An 18,136-nucleotide genomic window follows, 5' to 3' on the forward strand; every position below is an offset into this window, starting at 1 on the left:
AATGAATGCACTGACATTACCATAAAAAACAACAGCTGTATAAGGAAGCAAGAAGCTAGTCTATGTTCATACTTTTCAAATCTATTATACTTTTTCAGATACACGTATTTTAATCATACACTGTATATGCTTTTGAAGTGTGTATTAATGTTTCAATTTCAATTCAGATTTCCAAACAGTCACTAAATTGGCATGTAACTAGTGGGGGGAGGGGATTCAGGGTGTGTGTAGGGAAATCACTGGATCACACCTAAGGACAGCAGCTATGCAAGGCCAAGAGTACATTGCAAATCAGTACATTAGCACTATCCCTCTTCCATGTGTTCTCACTCGGCCTGGCAGCACCAGAGTTTCTACAAAACTGGGGCACAGGAGTCAGGACTCCTGGGTTCTATTCCTGACCATCAGCAACCAAATAACAGAATAACAGAAGTGACTTACTTTTTTTGCCCCTCTAAATTTCTAGGTTCTGCCCAGGCCTCCTGCTCTTGTCAGACAAGGTGTTCGGTGGTGTTTGTAGACAGTACAGGAGCAAGAAGTTTCACCAGGAGCTTGTTCATGTAAGATTTCCAGCCAAATTTGACAGACACAGGAAGTCACACATACCTTTGTCTGCCACTGCCCTGCCTCATGCTATGTCCTGCTCAAGCAGGCTTGCTACACTCATTGCAAACTCGGCCACTTGGCTCCAGCCAGTTCCTGCTGAAACCAACCTCTTCCATGCTGGGACATCAAAGGCAGATCACACCAGTAGTTTCCCCAGGAATTGAAATTGGGGGGGGGAGGGGTTCGGATTTACGGGGGGTGTCAGGGCCGATGAGATATACAAAAGAGATATGAATAAAAGTAAACATTTTTGTTAGAATAATGCAAATTTAACATAAGGATAATGCAAGTTACATCAAAACACATAACAGGTCTAGATTTCTAAAAAAATATATTGAGAATATATATAGTGAGAATTCATTTACTGCTCTTGGTTATATTTGAGCATGAAAAGTGCTAAAAGGTTTATTTATGTAATAAGATGTTTGAAAGACATCTCAGTGGTGGCCAGCCCATTTTTTAAAATGTTCTGCCCTCTAAATGGCTGCATGGGATCGCCCCACTCTGAGGCCCCATTTATTTTTCCAATATAAATGTTGATTGGGGGTGGGGTCAGAAAATCCAAATCTAGACATTTTCAACCCATTCCAGAGTTCACATGCACGAAGAGTGTTATATCCTTGGGGCAGCCGGTGTAGGAAGCAATCACTTGAGGCCAGAGAGCAGGCAGCTAACCAAAACCTCCATTTTATTTACAGATATACAGAGAGCTCACACAGCTGGTTGAAACCGGCTGAGCTAACCCATAATAATCTAACTCAGTTGCCATAGCAACAAAAACCATGACAACCAAAAACACAACATATTCCTCCCCCCTAATAAGAACATCCCCTAAATAAAACACACACTAGACTAGAGAAGGAGGGTAGACTGCCTCCATTCCCGGCTAAACCCTGGGGATTATTTTGCCCCATAACCGTGGGTTCGCCCTAGCTAAAGATCCAGCCGATGAGGAGGCCTTCTGTCTCTAGGTGGATTACGGCGAACTTCTGGTGTTATTGCACCCGAAAGCACTAGGGGCTCAGGGTCCGCAGCACGAACAGGTGAGGAGGTGGTATCAGCTCGTGCTGGGCAAAGGGGTATCTCAGCCGCCGGCAGTAATGGAGGAGAACAGTCAGAAACAGGTGACTCGTGATTCGGTCCCTCACCAGAAGAGGTGAAGTCAGCCCCCTCAACTGCAGATGGGTCCTGAGGACTGGCATGACCTGGCAACAGCTGATCTACATGTCGCCGCCAGGTAAGATTCTCTGCAGTCCGGACTGTGTAGGAAACAGGTCCTGTTTGAGTGATGACTGTGGCCGGAACCCATTTAGCTCTGGAAGTATAATTCCGAGCCAAAACTGGCTGTCCCGGGCTAAAGGTTTGGTCTTTTGCTCTGGGTGCCCGTCTGATGACTTGATATTGCTGCTGATGTTGCACAATTTGTCGGGGTTCAGAAGGTTTCAGCAGATCAAAGCAAGTGCGCAGCTGTCGTCCCATCATTAGAAAGGCCGGAGATGCGTGGGTCGTAGCATGAGGTGTGTTTCTGTAGGAAAGTAAAAAGGTATCCAGACGCTTTTGAATGGAGTGTTGTCCCCTTGCTGATTTCAAAGCGTTTTTCATTGTCTGCACAAATCTTTCAGCTAATCCGTTGGTGGACGGATGATATGGTGCTGACGTGATGTGGTGTATCCCATTTGCCTTCATAAAATTTTGAAACTCCTGAGAAACGAACTGCGGTCCGTTGTCGCTCACAAGTTGTTCTGGCAGACCAAAACGACTAAAGAGTCCTCGTAGTTTTTGGATAGTACTCTCTGCAGAAGTGGACTGCATTATAGAGACTTCTGGCCATTTAGAATGGGCATCTATTGCCACCAAGAACATGCTTCCTTCAAGGGGGCCAGCAAAGTCAACGTGAATACGTTGCCACGGGTTTTCAGGCCAGTCCCATGGGTGTAGGGGTGCCCACTGGGGTGCATTCCTCACACCCTGACATGACCTACAAGCTTTTGTCTTCTCTTCAATAGCGCTGTCCAGTCCAGGCCACCAAAAATAGCTTCGTGCAATTTCCTTCATGCGCACTATTCCACAGTGACCGGAATGTAGCTGTTCTAACATCTGTGATCTCAGTGGTGGTGGAATAATGACACGTCTCCCCCACAACAAACAACCAGATTGGACCGATAACTCCGTCCGCTTGGACATGTAGGGAACAAGGTCGGATGAGACCGGAGAGGTTTGTCGAGATTTTCCATGCATCACCAGGTCCATAATGTGGGACAATACTGGGTCAACGCGAGTTGCCTTCTTTATCTGAGTAGCAGTGATGGGTGTATTCTCTACCTGTTCAAAGTAGAAGATTTCCTTTTGGGCACTATCTTGGTGTTTGACCGGCAAAGGCAACCTTGAGAGGCCATCTGCATTGCCGTGCAGAGTGGATTTCCGATATTTGATTTCATATGTGTGTGCTGAAAGTAACAATGCCCAACGTTGCATACGACTAGCAGCTAATGGGGGAATGCCTGTGTAGGGTCCAAAAATTGATGTCAGAGGTCGATGGTCTGTGAGAAGAGTAAATTTTCGCCCAAACAGGTACTGATGAAACTTCCGAATTCCAAAAACAATTCCTAATGCCTCACGTTCGATTTGGGCGTAGTTAGTTTCTGCTTTGCTTAGAGTGCGTGAAGCAAAAGCAATAGGTCTCTCTTCTCCTGAAGGCATAATATGTGACACGACTGCTCCCACTCCATAAGGGGAGGCATCGCAGGCCAATTGCAGTGGTAAGGATGGATCAAAGTGCGTTAGAACTTCAGAATTTAGCAATGCATCCTTAGCTTTGTTAAACGCAACATCACAGGCTTCAGTCCACTTCCAGGCCTTGTTCTGCCCAAGGAGCTCATGAAGTGGTTTTAGCAGTGTGGCTAACTGTGAGATGAACTTTCCATAATAGTTCAGGAGTCCTAGAAATGAGCGCAGCTGGCTTACATTTCGAGGTGGGGGAGCCTCCACAATAGCTTTAACTTTTGCAGGGGCCTTATGAAGACCTGCAGAATCAATGATGTGTCCCAAATATTCAACAGAGGGCTTGAAGAATTCACACTTGTCTTTGCGAACTCGTAGGCCATACTCTTCCAGTCTTTGTAGGGTAGCCTCTAAATTCTTTAAGTGATCCTCTTCATTTCTTCCAGTGACCAGGATATCATCCAGATAGCACTGAACTCCTGACAAGCCACACAAGATCTGGTCCATAGCCCTCTGGAACAGGGCGGGAGCAGATGTTATTCCGAAGGGTAGGCGACAGTATCGATAAAGCCCCTTATGAGTCACAATAGTCAACAGCTCTTGGGACTTTTCATCGACGTGCATCTGTAAATATGCTTGACTCAGATCGATCTTACTGAACTTTTGTCCCCCAGCCAGGCCTGCGAAGAGGTCATCGATGCAGGGAAGCGGGTATTGCTCTGCACACAACACTGGGTTGACAGTGACTTTAAAATCACCGCAAATCCGGAGAGAGCCATCTTTCTTCACGATTGGAACAATAGGAGTGGCCCATGAGCTATGGGTAACTGGTATTAGGACTCCATTGGTGACCAGGCGCTCCAGGTCTGCTTCAACTTTTGGCCTGATGGCATATGGCACAGTTCGGGCTTTCAGATATTTTGGTGGACTGCCAGGTTTAATGTTCAATGTCACAGTGATTCCCTTCATACTTCCCAAATCATCTCCAAAAACAGCAGCATGTTTCCTTAGTATAGGGGTTAGACTGGTTTCTTCTTTAGTCATCCGGTGCACTTCTGCCCAGTTCAGTTGAATCTTCCCAAGCCAAGACCTACCCATTAAGGCTGGGTAGTTACCTCTCACCACAAACAGTGGCAATCTAGCGGCCTGTCCATTGAGCTCCACCTTAACATCAATAGTGCCCACCATGGGCACAGCTTCTCCCGTATACGTCTTCAGAACAGTTTTTGTTGCCTTAAGCGGAAGATGCTGTAGCTTTTCTTTATACACAGTCTCAGAAACCAGCGAGACAGCTGCACCGGTGTCCAGTTCCATGCGTATAGGTTTGCCCTCCAATAAGGGGGTTACCCAGTATTCATGTGAGCCCGCTGCCAAAGACAAAACATGCAGTGGCACTTCCTCTTGGGAGGAGGTGTCACCTTGATCATCCTGGGTCTGCTCTAGGGTATGCAAGGTTCCTCTTTTTGTCAGCCAGACCACAGGCCTCTTTTTCTTTTGTTTACAGGCACACTCAATGTGTCCCTTTTTGCCACAGTGTCGACACCAGGTCCTTACACCAGCATTCTGATGCCTGGTGACCCAGCTTACCACAGCGGTAACATTCTTGACTCTGCACAGTTTTGTGGGTCGGTTCTTGTGACACTTTTTGCACCCTAGGGGGTGCACCGATGTATTGTGCCTCCCTTGTAGCCAGTTCCATGGAGACAGCAATATCAACAGCCTTCTGTAAGGTAAGCTGAGCCTCTGTCAGTAGGCGCTTCCGTATAGCTTCACTGTACAGGCCACACACTAACCTGTCACGCAGGGCATCATTTAACATTTCTTTAAATTCACAGTGTTCTGCTAGCTTTTTTAAAATGGCTACAAATTGTACAACTGTTTCATCTTCCCTTTGGCCTCTTTTGTGGAACCTATATCTTTCAGCAATTACCAGTGGTTTTGGGGAAAAATGAGACCCCAGGATTTCCACAATGTCACTGTAAGATTTAGTTGCTGGCTTAACAGGGTGTAGTAAGCTGTGTAGCAGGGAGTAGGTTTTAGCCCCTACAACACTTAAGAATATTGGCACCTTCTTCGCTTCTGTAATGTCATTTGCAATAAAAAAAAGCTCAAAACGCTCAGTATACACATGCCACTGCTCTATATTCTCATCAAAAGGCTCCAGGGGCCTGGTCAGAGTAGCCATGATTTTTAGTTTCACTTTCACAGTCAGTGCAAAGAAGCAGCTTTTTTTTCTTTGTTTGGTCTTTACCTTGACTTCTACTTCCTTCTGTTACTGGAGCAGCACCAGGATCCCATCCTCGTCGCCAGTGTTATATCCTTGGGGCAGCCGGAGTAGGAAGCAATCACTTGAGGCCAGAGAGCAGACAGCTAACCAAAACCTCCATTTTATTTACAGACCATAATACTCTAACTCAGTTGCCATAGCAGCAAAAACCATGACAACCAAATACACAACACTTGTATTAAGTGAAGGAGTAAATAACACTTCCTTATTCATTTTCTCCACATCAGTCAAGATTTTATAAGCCTCTATCATATCCCTTCTTAGTCATCTCTTTTCTAAGGTGAAAAGTCCCAGTCTTTTAAATCTCTCCTCATATGGAATCTCTTCCATACCCCTAATCATTTTTGTTGCCCTCCTCTTTATCTTTTCCAATTTCAAAATATCTTTTTTTGAGATGGGGTGACCAGAACTGCACACAGTATTGAAGATATGGGCATATCATGGATTTATATAGTAAAAGTGGAGGAGCTTGGTTTGCCACACTGATCAGCTAAGCCAATACTGACAACCTATATGAAAAGGAGATGAGCTATCATCAGCAGGAGGAAAAAAAACTTTTTGAAGTGATAATTAAGATGGCCCATAGAAGGTGTGAGGAGAACTTAACATAGGGAAATAGATTCAATTAGTGTAATGACCCAACCATTCCCAGTCTCTGTTTAGGCCAGAGTTAATTGTATCTAATTTGCATATTAAGTCGAGTTCAGCAGTTTCTCTTTGGAGTCTGTTTTTGAAGTTTTTTTGTTGCAAAATTGCCACCTTCAAGTCTGTCACTGAGTGGTTAGAGAGGTTGCAGTGTTCTCCCACTGGTTTTTGAATGTTATGATTCCTGATGTCAGATTTGTGTCCATTTATTCTTTTGCGTAGAGACTGTCCGGTTTGGCCAATGTACATGGCAGAGGGGCATTGCTGGCGCATGATGGCATATATCACATTGCTAGATGTGCAGGTGTACGAGCCCCTGATGGCGTGTCTGATGTGATTAGGTCCTATGATGGTGTCACTTGAATGGATATGTGGACAGAGCTGGCATTGGGCTTTGTTGCAAGGATAGGTTCCTGGGTTAGTGTTTATGTTGTATGGTGAGCGGTTGCTGGTGAGTATTTGCTTCAGGTTGGGAGGCTGTCTACTTAGATCTGTCCTATCTTGGTGGATATTTTCCAAAGCCATTAATAATGGTTGCAGTAATTTTAAGACAACAGCCAAGAATCGCTCATGAGAAAGCCAGCAGGTTCATCAAATGCACGCATGTGTCTGATGAAGTGGGTATTCACCCATGAAAGCTTATGCTCCAATACATTTGTTAGTCTATAAGGTGCCACAGGACTCTTTGTCGCTTTTTTCAGAAAGATCGTGAGCATTTGCCAGTCTTGTTTGAAACCAGTGTTCAACTTCAGGATTAACAAGTGACAATGCACTTAACATTGGCCTCCAGTTTGTAGTATGTGGTATCTCTTGCTTAAATAGAAAGTATGATGTAACAGCCATGTTGGTTCACATAAACCGAGTTGTGTCTCCAGCATTCTTAACAGCCTCATTAAGTTCTTCTAAAATTGGTTTTGACAGTGACTGGCTTATAAGGCTTTCTGCATGTTGATGCAATACAGAGGCATGGTGTTTTGCAATACAGAGGCATGGTCAAGTGACACCATCATAGGACCTAATCACATCAGACACGCCATCAGGGGCTCGTACACCTGCACATCTCCCCGCCCTCTGTCCCTGAGCCAATCAGCTGATGGCCCTTGTGAGAGGGACGGGGGAAGAACGGCAGCGTGCAGGCAGCTCCGTGCAGGATGCAGAGAGCGGTAGGGACGGAGCCTGGGGGAAGGGGGTGGAACAGAGCATATCCCTTCCAGCCCCCTGCCCTGAGCCGCTCAGGGCAGGGGGCTGGGAGCACCCCCACGAGCCGAGCACCCCAGCCCTCTGCCCTGCCCCCCCACACACACACTCAGCCTTCTGCCCTGCACCCCCATCCCCCCATCCCTCTGCCCTGAACCCCCCACACACTCAGCCTTCTGCCCTGCACCTCCCATACCCCCTAGCCCTCTGCCCTGACCCTTGAACCCCCCCACACCCAGCCCTCTGCCCTGAACCCCCCCACCCCCCCACACACCCAGCCTTCTGCTCTGCACTCCAGCCCTCTGCCCTGACCCCTGAACCCCCCCCCCAGGTCTGGGGTCCCGGCCGCAGGCTCTGCTCAGCCCGCTGCTGGCCTAAGTGAACAGAACCCCAGGCTGGCAGAGAGCTGAGCAGGCTGGCGGTGGCGTAAGATCAGCATTTTAATTTAATTTTAAATGACGCTTCTTAAACATTTTGAAAACCTTATTTACTTTACATACAATAGTTTAGTTATATAATATATAGAAAGAGACCTTCTAAAAACATTAAAAGGTATTACTGGCACGCGAAACCTTACATTAGAGTGAATAAATGAAGACTCGGCACAGCACTTCTGAAAGGTTGCCGACCCCTATTATATAGTCTTATTTCTTGACTAGAAACAATATGCACACAACTTGCCGCCGCAAATGGAGTTTCCCAAACACTTCAATTCAAACACATGGGATTAGAGAAAACCAGTTTATTAACTACAAAGAGATTTTAAGTGAGTACAGGTAATGAGACAGAAAATTCAGCACCATCCACCATGTTGGTTGGGGGATATAGAACAGTGCAGCCGGTCCCAGGGTTTAAGGGAGATCCTGCTCCCTAGTCGCCCGGCTGCCAGCTCTGAGGTGCACCTGGGAGCTCTCCCACTCTGCTGTGGGCTAAAACCTCTGTCTTTCCCTGGTCAGGCTGTGCCATGGACCCCACCTACCAATCCTCTCTCCTCCTTGCTATCCTCGTTGGGATCCGGCTGCTGCTGCTGTCTGCTCTGCTCCTCTGGTACTGCAGGTGCTGGATGAACCCGGCCGAGAGAGCCCCTCATGCCCATGGCAACCAGGACTTCAGTATTTATAGGGTTAGAAGCTGTGCCCCTAGCAGTGCTCAGTGGTGCCTGATGCTTGCTCCGAAGCCTCTGGAAGGTGACGCTTGCTGCCAGGGCTGGCCTTAGGGAAAATGGTGCCGTGGACAAACTTGTATTTTGGTGCCCCTGGCCCCCGTGGGCTCCCCAGACCCCACCCCCTAACTCCTGCACTGTGCTCCCTTCGCCCCTAACTCCTACACCCCACTCCTGTGCCCACGTGGGGAAATTGACCTGGATGCATGGAGCAGCTGGCATTGCTGCTGGCTCCTCCCATGAACACTGCTCCTCCATGCCCACCCTAGGGGGCTGTGAGAGGGGGAGCAAGGATTGACATCAGGGCTCCCCACATCCAGGTCACTTTCCCTACCTGGGCTGCATAAGGGGTGGGCAAGGCAGGAGAGCAGCAGCTGCTGATGCTCACCTCACAGCACAGGCCATGTGGGGAAAGTGACCTGGATAGATGGAGTGCTTGGTGCTGCTCCTTGCTCCCACCCTCACAGCTCCCTGGGTGAGGGGGCATGGGAGGAACATGGGGGGGGCTAGCAGTGTCTGTGCATCACCATCCACTGCCCCCATGTTCCTCCACCAGGGCATCTGGGCACACACACCCCACACGGTGCTCCCCTGCCAGCTTCTACACTGGCAGCGTGCACCTCTGCACTGCCACACGGCACCCCCTTGACCGTGGCAGCCCTAAGGTCGGCCCTGCTTGCTGCTATTGTCTGTGGATGGGACTGAGCCAAAGCCCAGCTCCAGGACTCCCTGAACATTGGGGCTGTCTAGAGGGGGTGGCATGTTTCCAGCTTCTGCCTGGCCCAACACCTCACTGATACCAGGTTGTAGGTGCTGGCCTGGCCTCTCCTGCTGCTTGGCCCCAACGGGAGGGAAAAGAGGGGCCAAATGTTGACGGAAGTGGCTGAGTTTGCTTGTATCCCGAACGTGGCTGTGGGGGAGGAACTGGTGCCCAGCCTGAGCCTGTAAACTTGGCTTGAGTGGGGGAGCTTCTCCTAGCCTAAGAATGGGCAAAGACATTCCTGTGGTAGCCTAAGTGCAGCTTCTTAAAAAGGTGCCTTTGTATTTACTTCTCAGGCCTCTCTGCACTCCTTCTTACCTATAAAGATACCGATCGGGGCTGAACGTGTGATGACCCCCCGTCCCTATGGGCTGCCAACAGGCTTTGCACCTGAGACCTTCCATGCCAAAGCACAGGCTGCTTCGCTTGAACTAGAGGGGGAACTCTGTTTGGTGGTAGCAGTAGTAGGCTGTTATCCTCTGTGGATCAGCCACTAGAGGGTGACATCAGACACAAGTCACATCTTGTGAAACCTTTAACAGTCAGGGAGGCTTGTCACTGTGAAGAGGAATGAGGGAAGGGCCCTGAGGTGTGGTGCAGGATGTCTCTAGTCAAGGCCCTGCCCCTCTCTAACAAGGCTCTGAGACATCTGTTCTGTAGAGGGGCCTTCCCACTCTCAAAGGGAGGGGCAGGGTTGTACCCTTCTCTGACCTGTTTGTGAATGACTCTCGCGATGCACTAGGTCTCTGCATTGGTATGTCCAGCAGCCCTGCTCTTTGGAGAAACCTGCCCTGGACTCCCAGGAGTGAGGGAGCAGCTCCCTGCCCTAAGCCTTAAGGCTGAACCTGCCAGACCCGAGCAGAGAGATGGGCCCCCAAGCCAGCTCCTGGGTTGTCTGCTGGCTGCTCAGGGACAGCGCAAGGGCACCTGTCCCTGGCGTTTCGTCCCAATGGGGTGGAAACATGTCACATGTGGGACTCCACCCTCGGGGCAAGAGCACGCAAGGCAATCTGGGCCCTAGGTGTACCTCAGCCCTGTCCCCACACAGTGGCCCCATCCCCATGCAGGAGTGATGGTAATGGGCCCCTTCCTCGCAGCCGCCTCCCAGTATTCACCTCCAGCTGGCAGGGGTGTCTTTCGAGGGGAGGGGGTCCCCAAGCCTCAGTCTGACCCTTCTGGGGCTGCATTTCTGCTGGGCCTCAGATAGGCACTACAGCTCGCTAGCAGGAGCCATGGTGTGTTGTCAGCCCCCAGTGATGGCCCCTCTAGCCCCCAGCTGCCTGGAGAGCTCTGCTGCACGTCACCATAGGGACCCAGCTCTGCACTTTCAAACAGGGCTTCTGCCCCAGGGGCTGGGCGCGTGGTGCTTCTGAAAACTGTCCAGCTTTTCTCCAGGTGCCTACGTATGGCTTCTTGAGGCACCTGTGCTCCATGTTTGAAGAATGCCCAGGCCCAGCATTGGGCCAGCTGCCCAGCATGGAGCACCGACTGGGGGTGCCCTGGCTAAGGAACTCCTCGGTGGGCTCCTCTGCCACTGAATCCTGGATGTGCTCAGCCAGGTACATGGCATTCATGGCATCCCCCATGCTCTACATGGTGCATATAGATCCGCCTGCTCCCAGCGCGATCGCAGCAGAGCTGCTGGAGGAGTTATTACAACACTAGGGTCTAGCTCCCATTCTCACCATGTATCTGACACATCCAGGAAGTCTGGAGATGGTGCCCGCCGGGCTGGGGGTCTCCAGCTGTGGGCAGCTCCTGTTTCCAGTGGTTGTGTTAATAGGGTGGGTCCAGGGATTACTTCACTGCTGCTAAACTGGAGTCTCTCTCTGTACCAGACAGAAGTGCTTCAGGAGCCACAGGGAAAGTCCCTTCAGTTCGAGGCACTGACCAGAGACCAGGCCACGTCTGTGCACAGCCTCAGCTTTGTCCTCTCCGGCCAAGCCAGCGCACGACAGAACCCACCAGCCTACGGCTTCAGTCAGACACCTTGCAAGCTGTCCCACCAGTCTGCACTGGCGAGCTGGTTCTCCCCCAGGCAGGGAGCTGGGGCACTGAGTCATGGACCGAGCGCAGGGCCTGAGCCAATGGTGGGGCAGCATGAGGAGGGGGACGAGAGCGCCACGCTGCGCTACGAGGGCAGCTCTGCACTGGGAGTGCTCTGGGGCCAGTGGAGGAGCCTGACTGCGCTCAGTTCCTTCCACATGGCAAGCTCTGATCCTCCTGGAGGAGCAGTGTGGACGTGGAGGGTTGGCTGGTTCCTGCGGACTCGCACACTTTGGGGTCCTCATCCTGCCAAGCCACTCAAGGGGCCCTGTGCTGGTCATGCAGCCGAGGCACTTTACTGGGATGGAGGTTGGGAGCATACTGCTGTCCTGGAGCTCATCCCCCATGACAAACATCTTGACACCACCTTGTAGGCAGCTCCCAGTGGCAGAGCTGCCCAGTCCCAGTGCGCAAGGTGGGTTGGTCCCTGTGCTGGGTGCTTGTCCTGGGCTGAGCATGGACCCCAGCTATCCCAGTGCCCAGTCTCCGATGCCTCTCCCCTATGCGGCCAGCCTGCTCTGGTTTATCTCCCTGAGAATGAGCCCACCTGTGGGGGATCCTGGCCTGAAGAGGAGCAGGACACCACGTGCCATGAGCCACCTAGGACGGATTCTGGGCTTAAGGGAATCACACTACCCCTGGGGAACAGTCGCAAGAGCACTGGCTCCCCAAAGGTGGCTGCACCCCAGGAGATCCCAGAGGCTTAGATGGAGCAGGCTGAGTATGTGCTCGGGGACAGCTGGCAAGGCCAGCACTGCCTGAAGATGGGTCTGAGGAGACACGGTGCAACTGAGGCCGCTGACATGGTCTCCTGTGCCATGGCAGCGCTGGGGCTGACCCTAGGACAAAGTGGAAACACAAGGAGCCTGTGGCAGAAGTTCGAAGAGAGGCCACTCATTGGGATCAGTTAAGGGAGGTTCACACCTCTGCCTGGAGACTGAGCTCAGGTGTCACTTGCTCTGGGTGGGGAAAGGGGGGTTGTCTTCCACCAGGCTGGAGGGTGGAAGTGTCCGTGAAACACATCATTGTCACAGCTCACCCAGCCTGGTGCCATTCCTGCACTCTCCCCTGCAGCCCAGCGCTGCCTCCGTAGCTGTTTGTGGGGTCCCTGAATCTTGTGGCAGCACCTGGCTAGCACAGGCCACCAGGTGGTGCAGCCTGGCTGGTTTTTAATAAATATTTTTAAATGGGCAGCCCCTTGCGCCCCCCTCAAACTGTCACCAGCAGGCTTGGGGGTCAGGTGCCAACAGCACTGCCTGTAGTGAGTGCCCAGGTCAGAGTAACTCCTCGTGCTCCCAGCCTGCTGCTGCCCTGAGCCCAGCTCTGCTCACCTGTAAGCACCTCCCGGCAGCTGCTGCCCCATTCTCGCTCTGTGGCTGAGCTCAGGTCCTGCTTGCTGCAGGATGCCTGGGCCTTAACTCCACCCTGCTCCCATCACCAGCAGAGCTGAAGGACAAACCTCCCCTCTGGCAATGCCTAAGTCCCAGCCAACTGGCCAGGGCCCAGGGGAGCCTTCAGGCTGCTGGCTGCTGAGCTAGGCAGCCCAGGGCCTTGCTCCCAGCTGGGAGCCTTGACCTCACACAGCCAGTGAGGACCATGTTATCTGTAGGCAGCCTGCTGCCATGTACCAGGAGCTGCAGGGCAACAGAGCTGAGGCAGGAGTTACAAGCCAAGAACCGTTCCCCCCTACAGCAGGTGCACGGGACACCTCCTGGTGTCTCTGCCCCAGAGCGTGCTTGGCTGCAGAGTCCAGCTACCCAGCAGGATGCCAGTCCTCCTATATGCTGCCCCCAGCACAGGCTGTGTTGGGAGGGAGTGGTGTCAGCACATGCCCAGGGACCCCTGGGGGAGAGGGAGGCATTCAACTTGCATCATGGAGATGCTGGTGCCGCTGGGTTCCTCTTTCCCCTCCTGCTCTCTGGAGCATTGGCTGCTCTGTCCAGACCTCCCAGAGCCTTGGTCTGAGCCTCCTGTCAGGTACTAACTTAAGGAGGTGACTGAACACTTGGCTGAGGCCTTGACCCCCAGGCAGCTCACACAGGTGCCCTTGGCCAGCCCCCTCAGCACCGGGCCCCCAGAACCTTGCACCCCTGTGCCCCACTGAGCCCCACTGCTGGGCTGGAGCACCATGCCTGGGGCCCATCCCGGCCGGCGAGAGCTGTGTGCCCAGAAATCCTGCCTCTTCTCTCTGCAGCGGCTCGGGAGGGGGATTTTTATTCCCCGCTCTTGGAACTCGAATGAAGTTTCAATCCATCTTGGCAGTGGAGCACCAGCCGCCATCCCATGTGGAGCAGTCAGCACAGGCTCTCCGGCTCCTGCTTCCAATGGGCCCTCTTCTGAAGCCGCCACTTGCTAGTCACTAGTGGGCACAGCCGGGCAGGGCCTGGTAACCGTGCTGCCGGCACACACCATGTCTACACTAGCATTTAGAGCCAGGCTGGTCGTTCTCCAGCATGGGCTAAGCTAGGCCAGGGAAGCCTGGGCCTGAAGGTATTCTACCTCCTCCAGTTTAGCCAGGGCTGGAGTGCCCGCTGCCTTGTCTGCAGGCGGGCTCTGGTACTCTGGCTGGCACAATTTAACCCGCCCCAGCTTTGCCCAGACAGGTCCGGCAGTGGGCGCTGTAGCTAGGGCCCAGGCTCTCATGTGCCTGGGGGCCGTCCCCTTCCGCAATGGTGCTGGGGGTGCGGGAGGCTCTTGAGCAGGGAAGCTGCATTCCCTTCTCCCCACTTGCTGGAAGCTCCATGCTGGAGATGCTGCTGCAGGACCAGGAAGGAAAACATCCCTGTGTACAAAAAATACTTCTATTGACGGCGGTGGGTAAAGCCAGAGCGTCCAGCCCTTCTTTCCCCGGCCCTGCCCCTCCCTGTCTCTCTTCATAGCATCATTGGGGCTGGCCCGTTACTGCTCCAGGCTCTAGCCAGCTGGCTCAAGTCTGAGAGGAATGGTGCAGCCCGAGTGGTCCCCGGTCCTGGCTGGGCAGGCGGTCTGGCAGATGGGCTGCAGTGGGGTCCCTCTGCAGTGGGGACAGTTGGAACGCATGGCCAGCCCTCTCACAGGAGGTGGAGGGCAGCACAACTGCCCCGTGGCAGCCAGGCAGGGGCAATGTGCTGGTGGGCTGAGGAGCGCTCCCCTTGGAGGTTCTAGCCTGGCCCCTCCTGCTCCGCCCCTGGTCCCAAGCATCAGGACTCGAGGTCCCGGGAAAGCCGTGACAGCTCCTTCTGGTTGTCGATCACTTTCAGGTGCTGGAGGTAGGCCCGGGTGGAGGCAGGACTCCGCCCGCTCAGGGACTGCTCAGAGCCTGCAAGGAAACAGCCCCAGATCAGAGCAGGGGATGGGGTGGGACCTTCTTGGCTAAAGCCCACAGCTCAGCACAGGCAGCTATTCCCTCACTGCCCCACGCCTTGACACTAGCCCTAGGGCTCCAGTGTTAGCCCAGTGCTGGGTAAGGAGCGGTAAGGGCGGGGACAGCTGACAGCGCAGCTCATGCCTGGCTCTGCTGGGCTGTGCAAAGAGGGAATTCAAAGCCAGGTCTGCAGGCGCATTCCCAGAAGTGACCAGTGGGAAAGGCAGGGGCGGTGCAGCCTCTGTACCTCTAGGCAGGAACGTGCACAGGACTGGGAGCCAGGAGATCCTGTGTTTGAGTCCCACCTGACAGACTGGTGCCAGGACAGTCCCAAGGTCCCAGGGCGAGTCAGTGCCAGAAGCAGCACCTGACTACCTGGCCCATGCGTAACCCCTCCGAACCCAGCAAGGAGAGGAGCGAGTGCAGGAGGGGACTGGGAGGCTGAGGCTGAATGACTGCCAGGCTCCGGCAGCTGCTCCTGTCCCTCTTGGGGAGGTGTCAGGTGGGGAGCTGGGCTGCAGTCAAGAAGCCAGCGGAATCGCAGTCAAGCAGAACAGGGCACTACGTGCACAGGGGCTGGGCCCTCAGAACAGGAGGGGAGGGAGCCTCGGGCTATGTCCCCCGAGCTGCCCTGGAGACATCTGGCTCATGCCCACCAGGCAGGACTGGCATCCTCCTTTACTCCAACCCTTTCACCCTGGGATCTGCGAGTGAGCCAGTGTGGAGTGGGGCTGCTCCTGGGCGAGCAGAGAGGGGTCATTCCCTGAGCAGGAGGGCAGGCGCCCTGGGAGCAGGTGCTGAAGGGGGAGCTGCCAGCTGTGATTGGGGTCACTGCTCTCCCCCTTCCCAAGGGAGCGCCGAGAATGAGTGCGATGGTGCCACGACTCAGCACATGGGTGCCATGCCACAGCACAGTGGCAGACACAGCTCCCGCTGGCACAGGGAAGCCGGCCTTTGACTGATGCTGCAGAAGATCCCAGGGTCATTAGTGCAGGGACAATGGGGTCGGGGTGAGGGACTAACGTGAATGGAGAATGGGGGAACCTTGGCTGGAGGGGATGAACGCAACCAGCCCAGCTCAGGGGCTGGCCAGGTCCCCCAGCTATGACCAGAGGCAGGAGCGCCCCGGAATCTCCCCCCAACTGCTGTGGGTGGGCTGTGGGTGGGCCTCCGCTTACGCTCATTCCCTGGGCCTGACATGCTCTTGCTAGCACAGGTGTGAGGTGGGAGCCCCACTGAGGAACAGCCAGGGGACATAGGCTGCCCACACGAGGCCCCTGGTACAGCTGGACCGGATAGTGGAGCTGTATGACAGGCCATGAATGGGGAAGGGGCAGCACCCCTCCCCCGTGCTCCTACTCATCCCTCCCAGCAGGCTGCCCTCGCGAGGGGTAAGGAAGGTGGGGTTCCGTACAGGTGGAGATCCGCAGGGCCTGGGGGTCCTCCAGCAGCTGGGGGGCACGACCCCGCAGTGGGGAGATGGGAGCTAGGAGGGGAGAACAGAACAGGACGTTAGGCACTCACAGCACGTGCTTCCTGCCCCCATGAGCCCCCTGCTCCCCTACACTCCCCTCCCCCAACCTCTGCCCTCCTGCCCCAATGCATTTCCTACACGTCTGTGACCCAGCTGGCAGAGGGCACAGGGCTGCAGAGGGTTACAGAGCTCCCCGGTCTGATCTCTGCAGAGGGTGTCATGGGAGGCCCTACTGAAAGCCTGTGTCACATTGATCATTGCAATCAGTGCAGAATGGATGTACAGGTCCTACGCGTCTGTACGGCATATTATGCTCTTCAGGTCTGTGAGCTGGGGCTGGGCACCAGAAAATGGTACGTTTCTGCCAGGCAGGAGACGCCTGTCTGGCTGTATGTAAAGTGAGCACTTGTACACTTCACAACGGACACCTACTTCCAGTCCAAGCAAAATGCTAATCAAGTGCTTGCAAAGTCTCCAGGGGAGAGTCTAGCCCAGAAACACAAGCAGCAGGGAGGGGGGTACCCTGTTTACAAGTGAAAAAAATGGATGGTTGGAACAATATCTGGGGGCGCAGAGGTCCCCCAGGGGCAAGCTACCAGCATGCGTGTCCTTTGAAGGGAGGATCCCTGTTAAACTTTGGGTGAGCAGGAGGCAGGAGAATGCTGTTTGAGTTATTTTATATGTAACCCTTTGTTTCCATTAATTCCACACCCTTCTCTGATCTTCGTTAAATTAACTCTGACTTGTTTGTACTACAAGCCATCTCAGTGCTGTGAGCTGTCGAGCGACGCTCCCGGGGTGAAACGGGTAAGCTGGAGGGCAGTTCTGGGAGTGTCCCATGGACTCAGAGGGCCGGGGGGGATGGAGCGTGTCTGTCACTAACCTGCAGGGGGCAGTGGAGCCTGTGTGGGCCAAGGGGGTCATGCTTGTGCTGCCCGTGGCTGGTGGAACCAGGGAGCTGAGCCCGGCAGGCACAGACCTGGCTTCCAACACTAGGGCAGGTGGTGGCAAGGTGCCTAACAGCTCTGAGCACTCCCCTCCTTGTCCCCCAACACCCTCTGCCCTCCTACTGCGATGCCCCCCATCTTCCCTATACGGTGCCCTCCCTACCCCGTTACATGCCCCAGTACCTTCTCCTCCTAAATCCCACTCTACCGGCAGTGCCTACTGGGCTGTTTTGGTAGGACCCCCACCCTGGCTGTAACCCTGCAGCGCAGACCCCAGTGCTGGGGGTGGGTGGCAAAGTGCCTGCTCCCACGGGAGCCAGAACTCGACCCACAGGAGGCGCGACCTGCCATGGCCCCCATGCCCCGACTCGCTGCCTGTGTGATGCTTCCCCAGGGCTGGGTGCTGGCCCTGCCCACAGGCCCTGGCGCGCACTCACCGTACATGTGGCTCTGGCAGTGGTGGATGATACGTACGGCCTTGGCCATCATTCGCTGCAGGCAAGGCACAGGGTTACTCACTGGCCAGGGAGTGTGGCCCGGCGCGCACACCGTCTCCCTCCCAGGCCAGCTAACGCTCTTCCCCCTCCCACGACTTCGGACGCCAAGTTCCTGCGAGGGGTGTGGGGCACAGCTGCCTCGTCCAGCACATGCCCTCTGCCAAGGGCCTGTCCCTCAGCCAGGCAACCCCAGCAAAGGGCCATGGGGAACAGGGGCAAAATGTGCCCAGCAGCCACAACCCCATGGGCCCAGGGATGGGGCACCATGGCGGGGCATCCCCTCTGCTTGGCTGGGGCAGCATTGCAGGACGGGCAGGTGGGGCCAGCCACACCCTGCTGAGGAGCTGCCGTGGGGCGGAGGAGCCCCTGGGCTGGGAGTGGGTGAAGGAGATGGTCCCAGCCAGCCCCATCTGGCCCCTGCGCACAGGCACTCTCGGCACTGTTGTCAGCC

General features: G+C 54.2%; 1 protein-coding gene across 7 annotated transcripts in view; it reads right to left on the reverse strand.

The window, feature by feature from the left end:
* Positions 1-14,211: 14,211 nt before the first annotated feature.
* The window catches only part of RAPGEF3 (Rap guanine nucleotide exchange factor 3), a 76,585-nt gene continuing 72,660 nt past the window's right edge, over positions 14,212-18,136 (reverse strand). For all 7 annotated transcript variants that reach the window (XM_044994852.1, XM_044994851.1, XM_044994858.1 and 4 more), the window contains 3 exons: positions 17,626-17,680; positions 16,182-16,253; positions 14,212-14,722 (listed from right to left, as the gene is read on the reverse strand). In XM_044994852.1, coding sequence (XP_044850787.1) covers positions 14,604-14,722; positions 16,182-16,253; positions 17,626-17,680 — 246 coding nt within the window. In that variant the 3' untranslated portion in view covers positions 14,212-14,603. The remainder of the gene's footprint in view (positions 14,723-16,181; positions 16,254-17,625; positions 17,681-18,136) is intronic.

Source organism: Mauremys mutica, chromosome 20 (assembly GCF_020497125.1).
Source record: "Mauremys mutica isolate MM-2020 ecotype Southern chromosome 20, ASM2049712v1, whole genome shotgun sequence".
Taxonomy (NCBI): Eukaryota; Metazoa; Chordata; order Testudines; family Geoemydidae; genus Mauremys; species Mauremys mutica.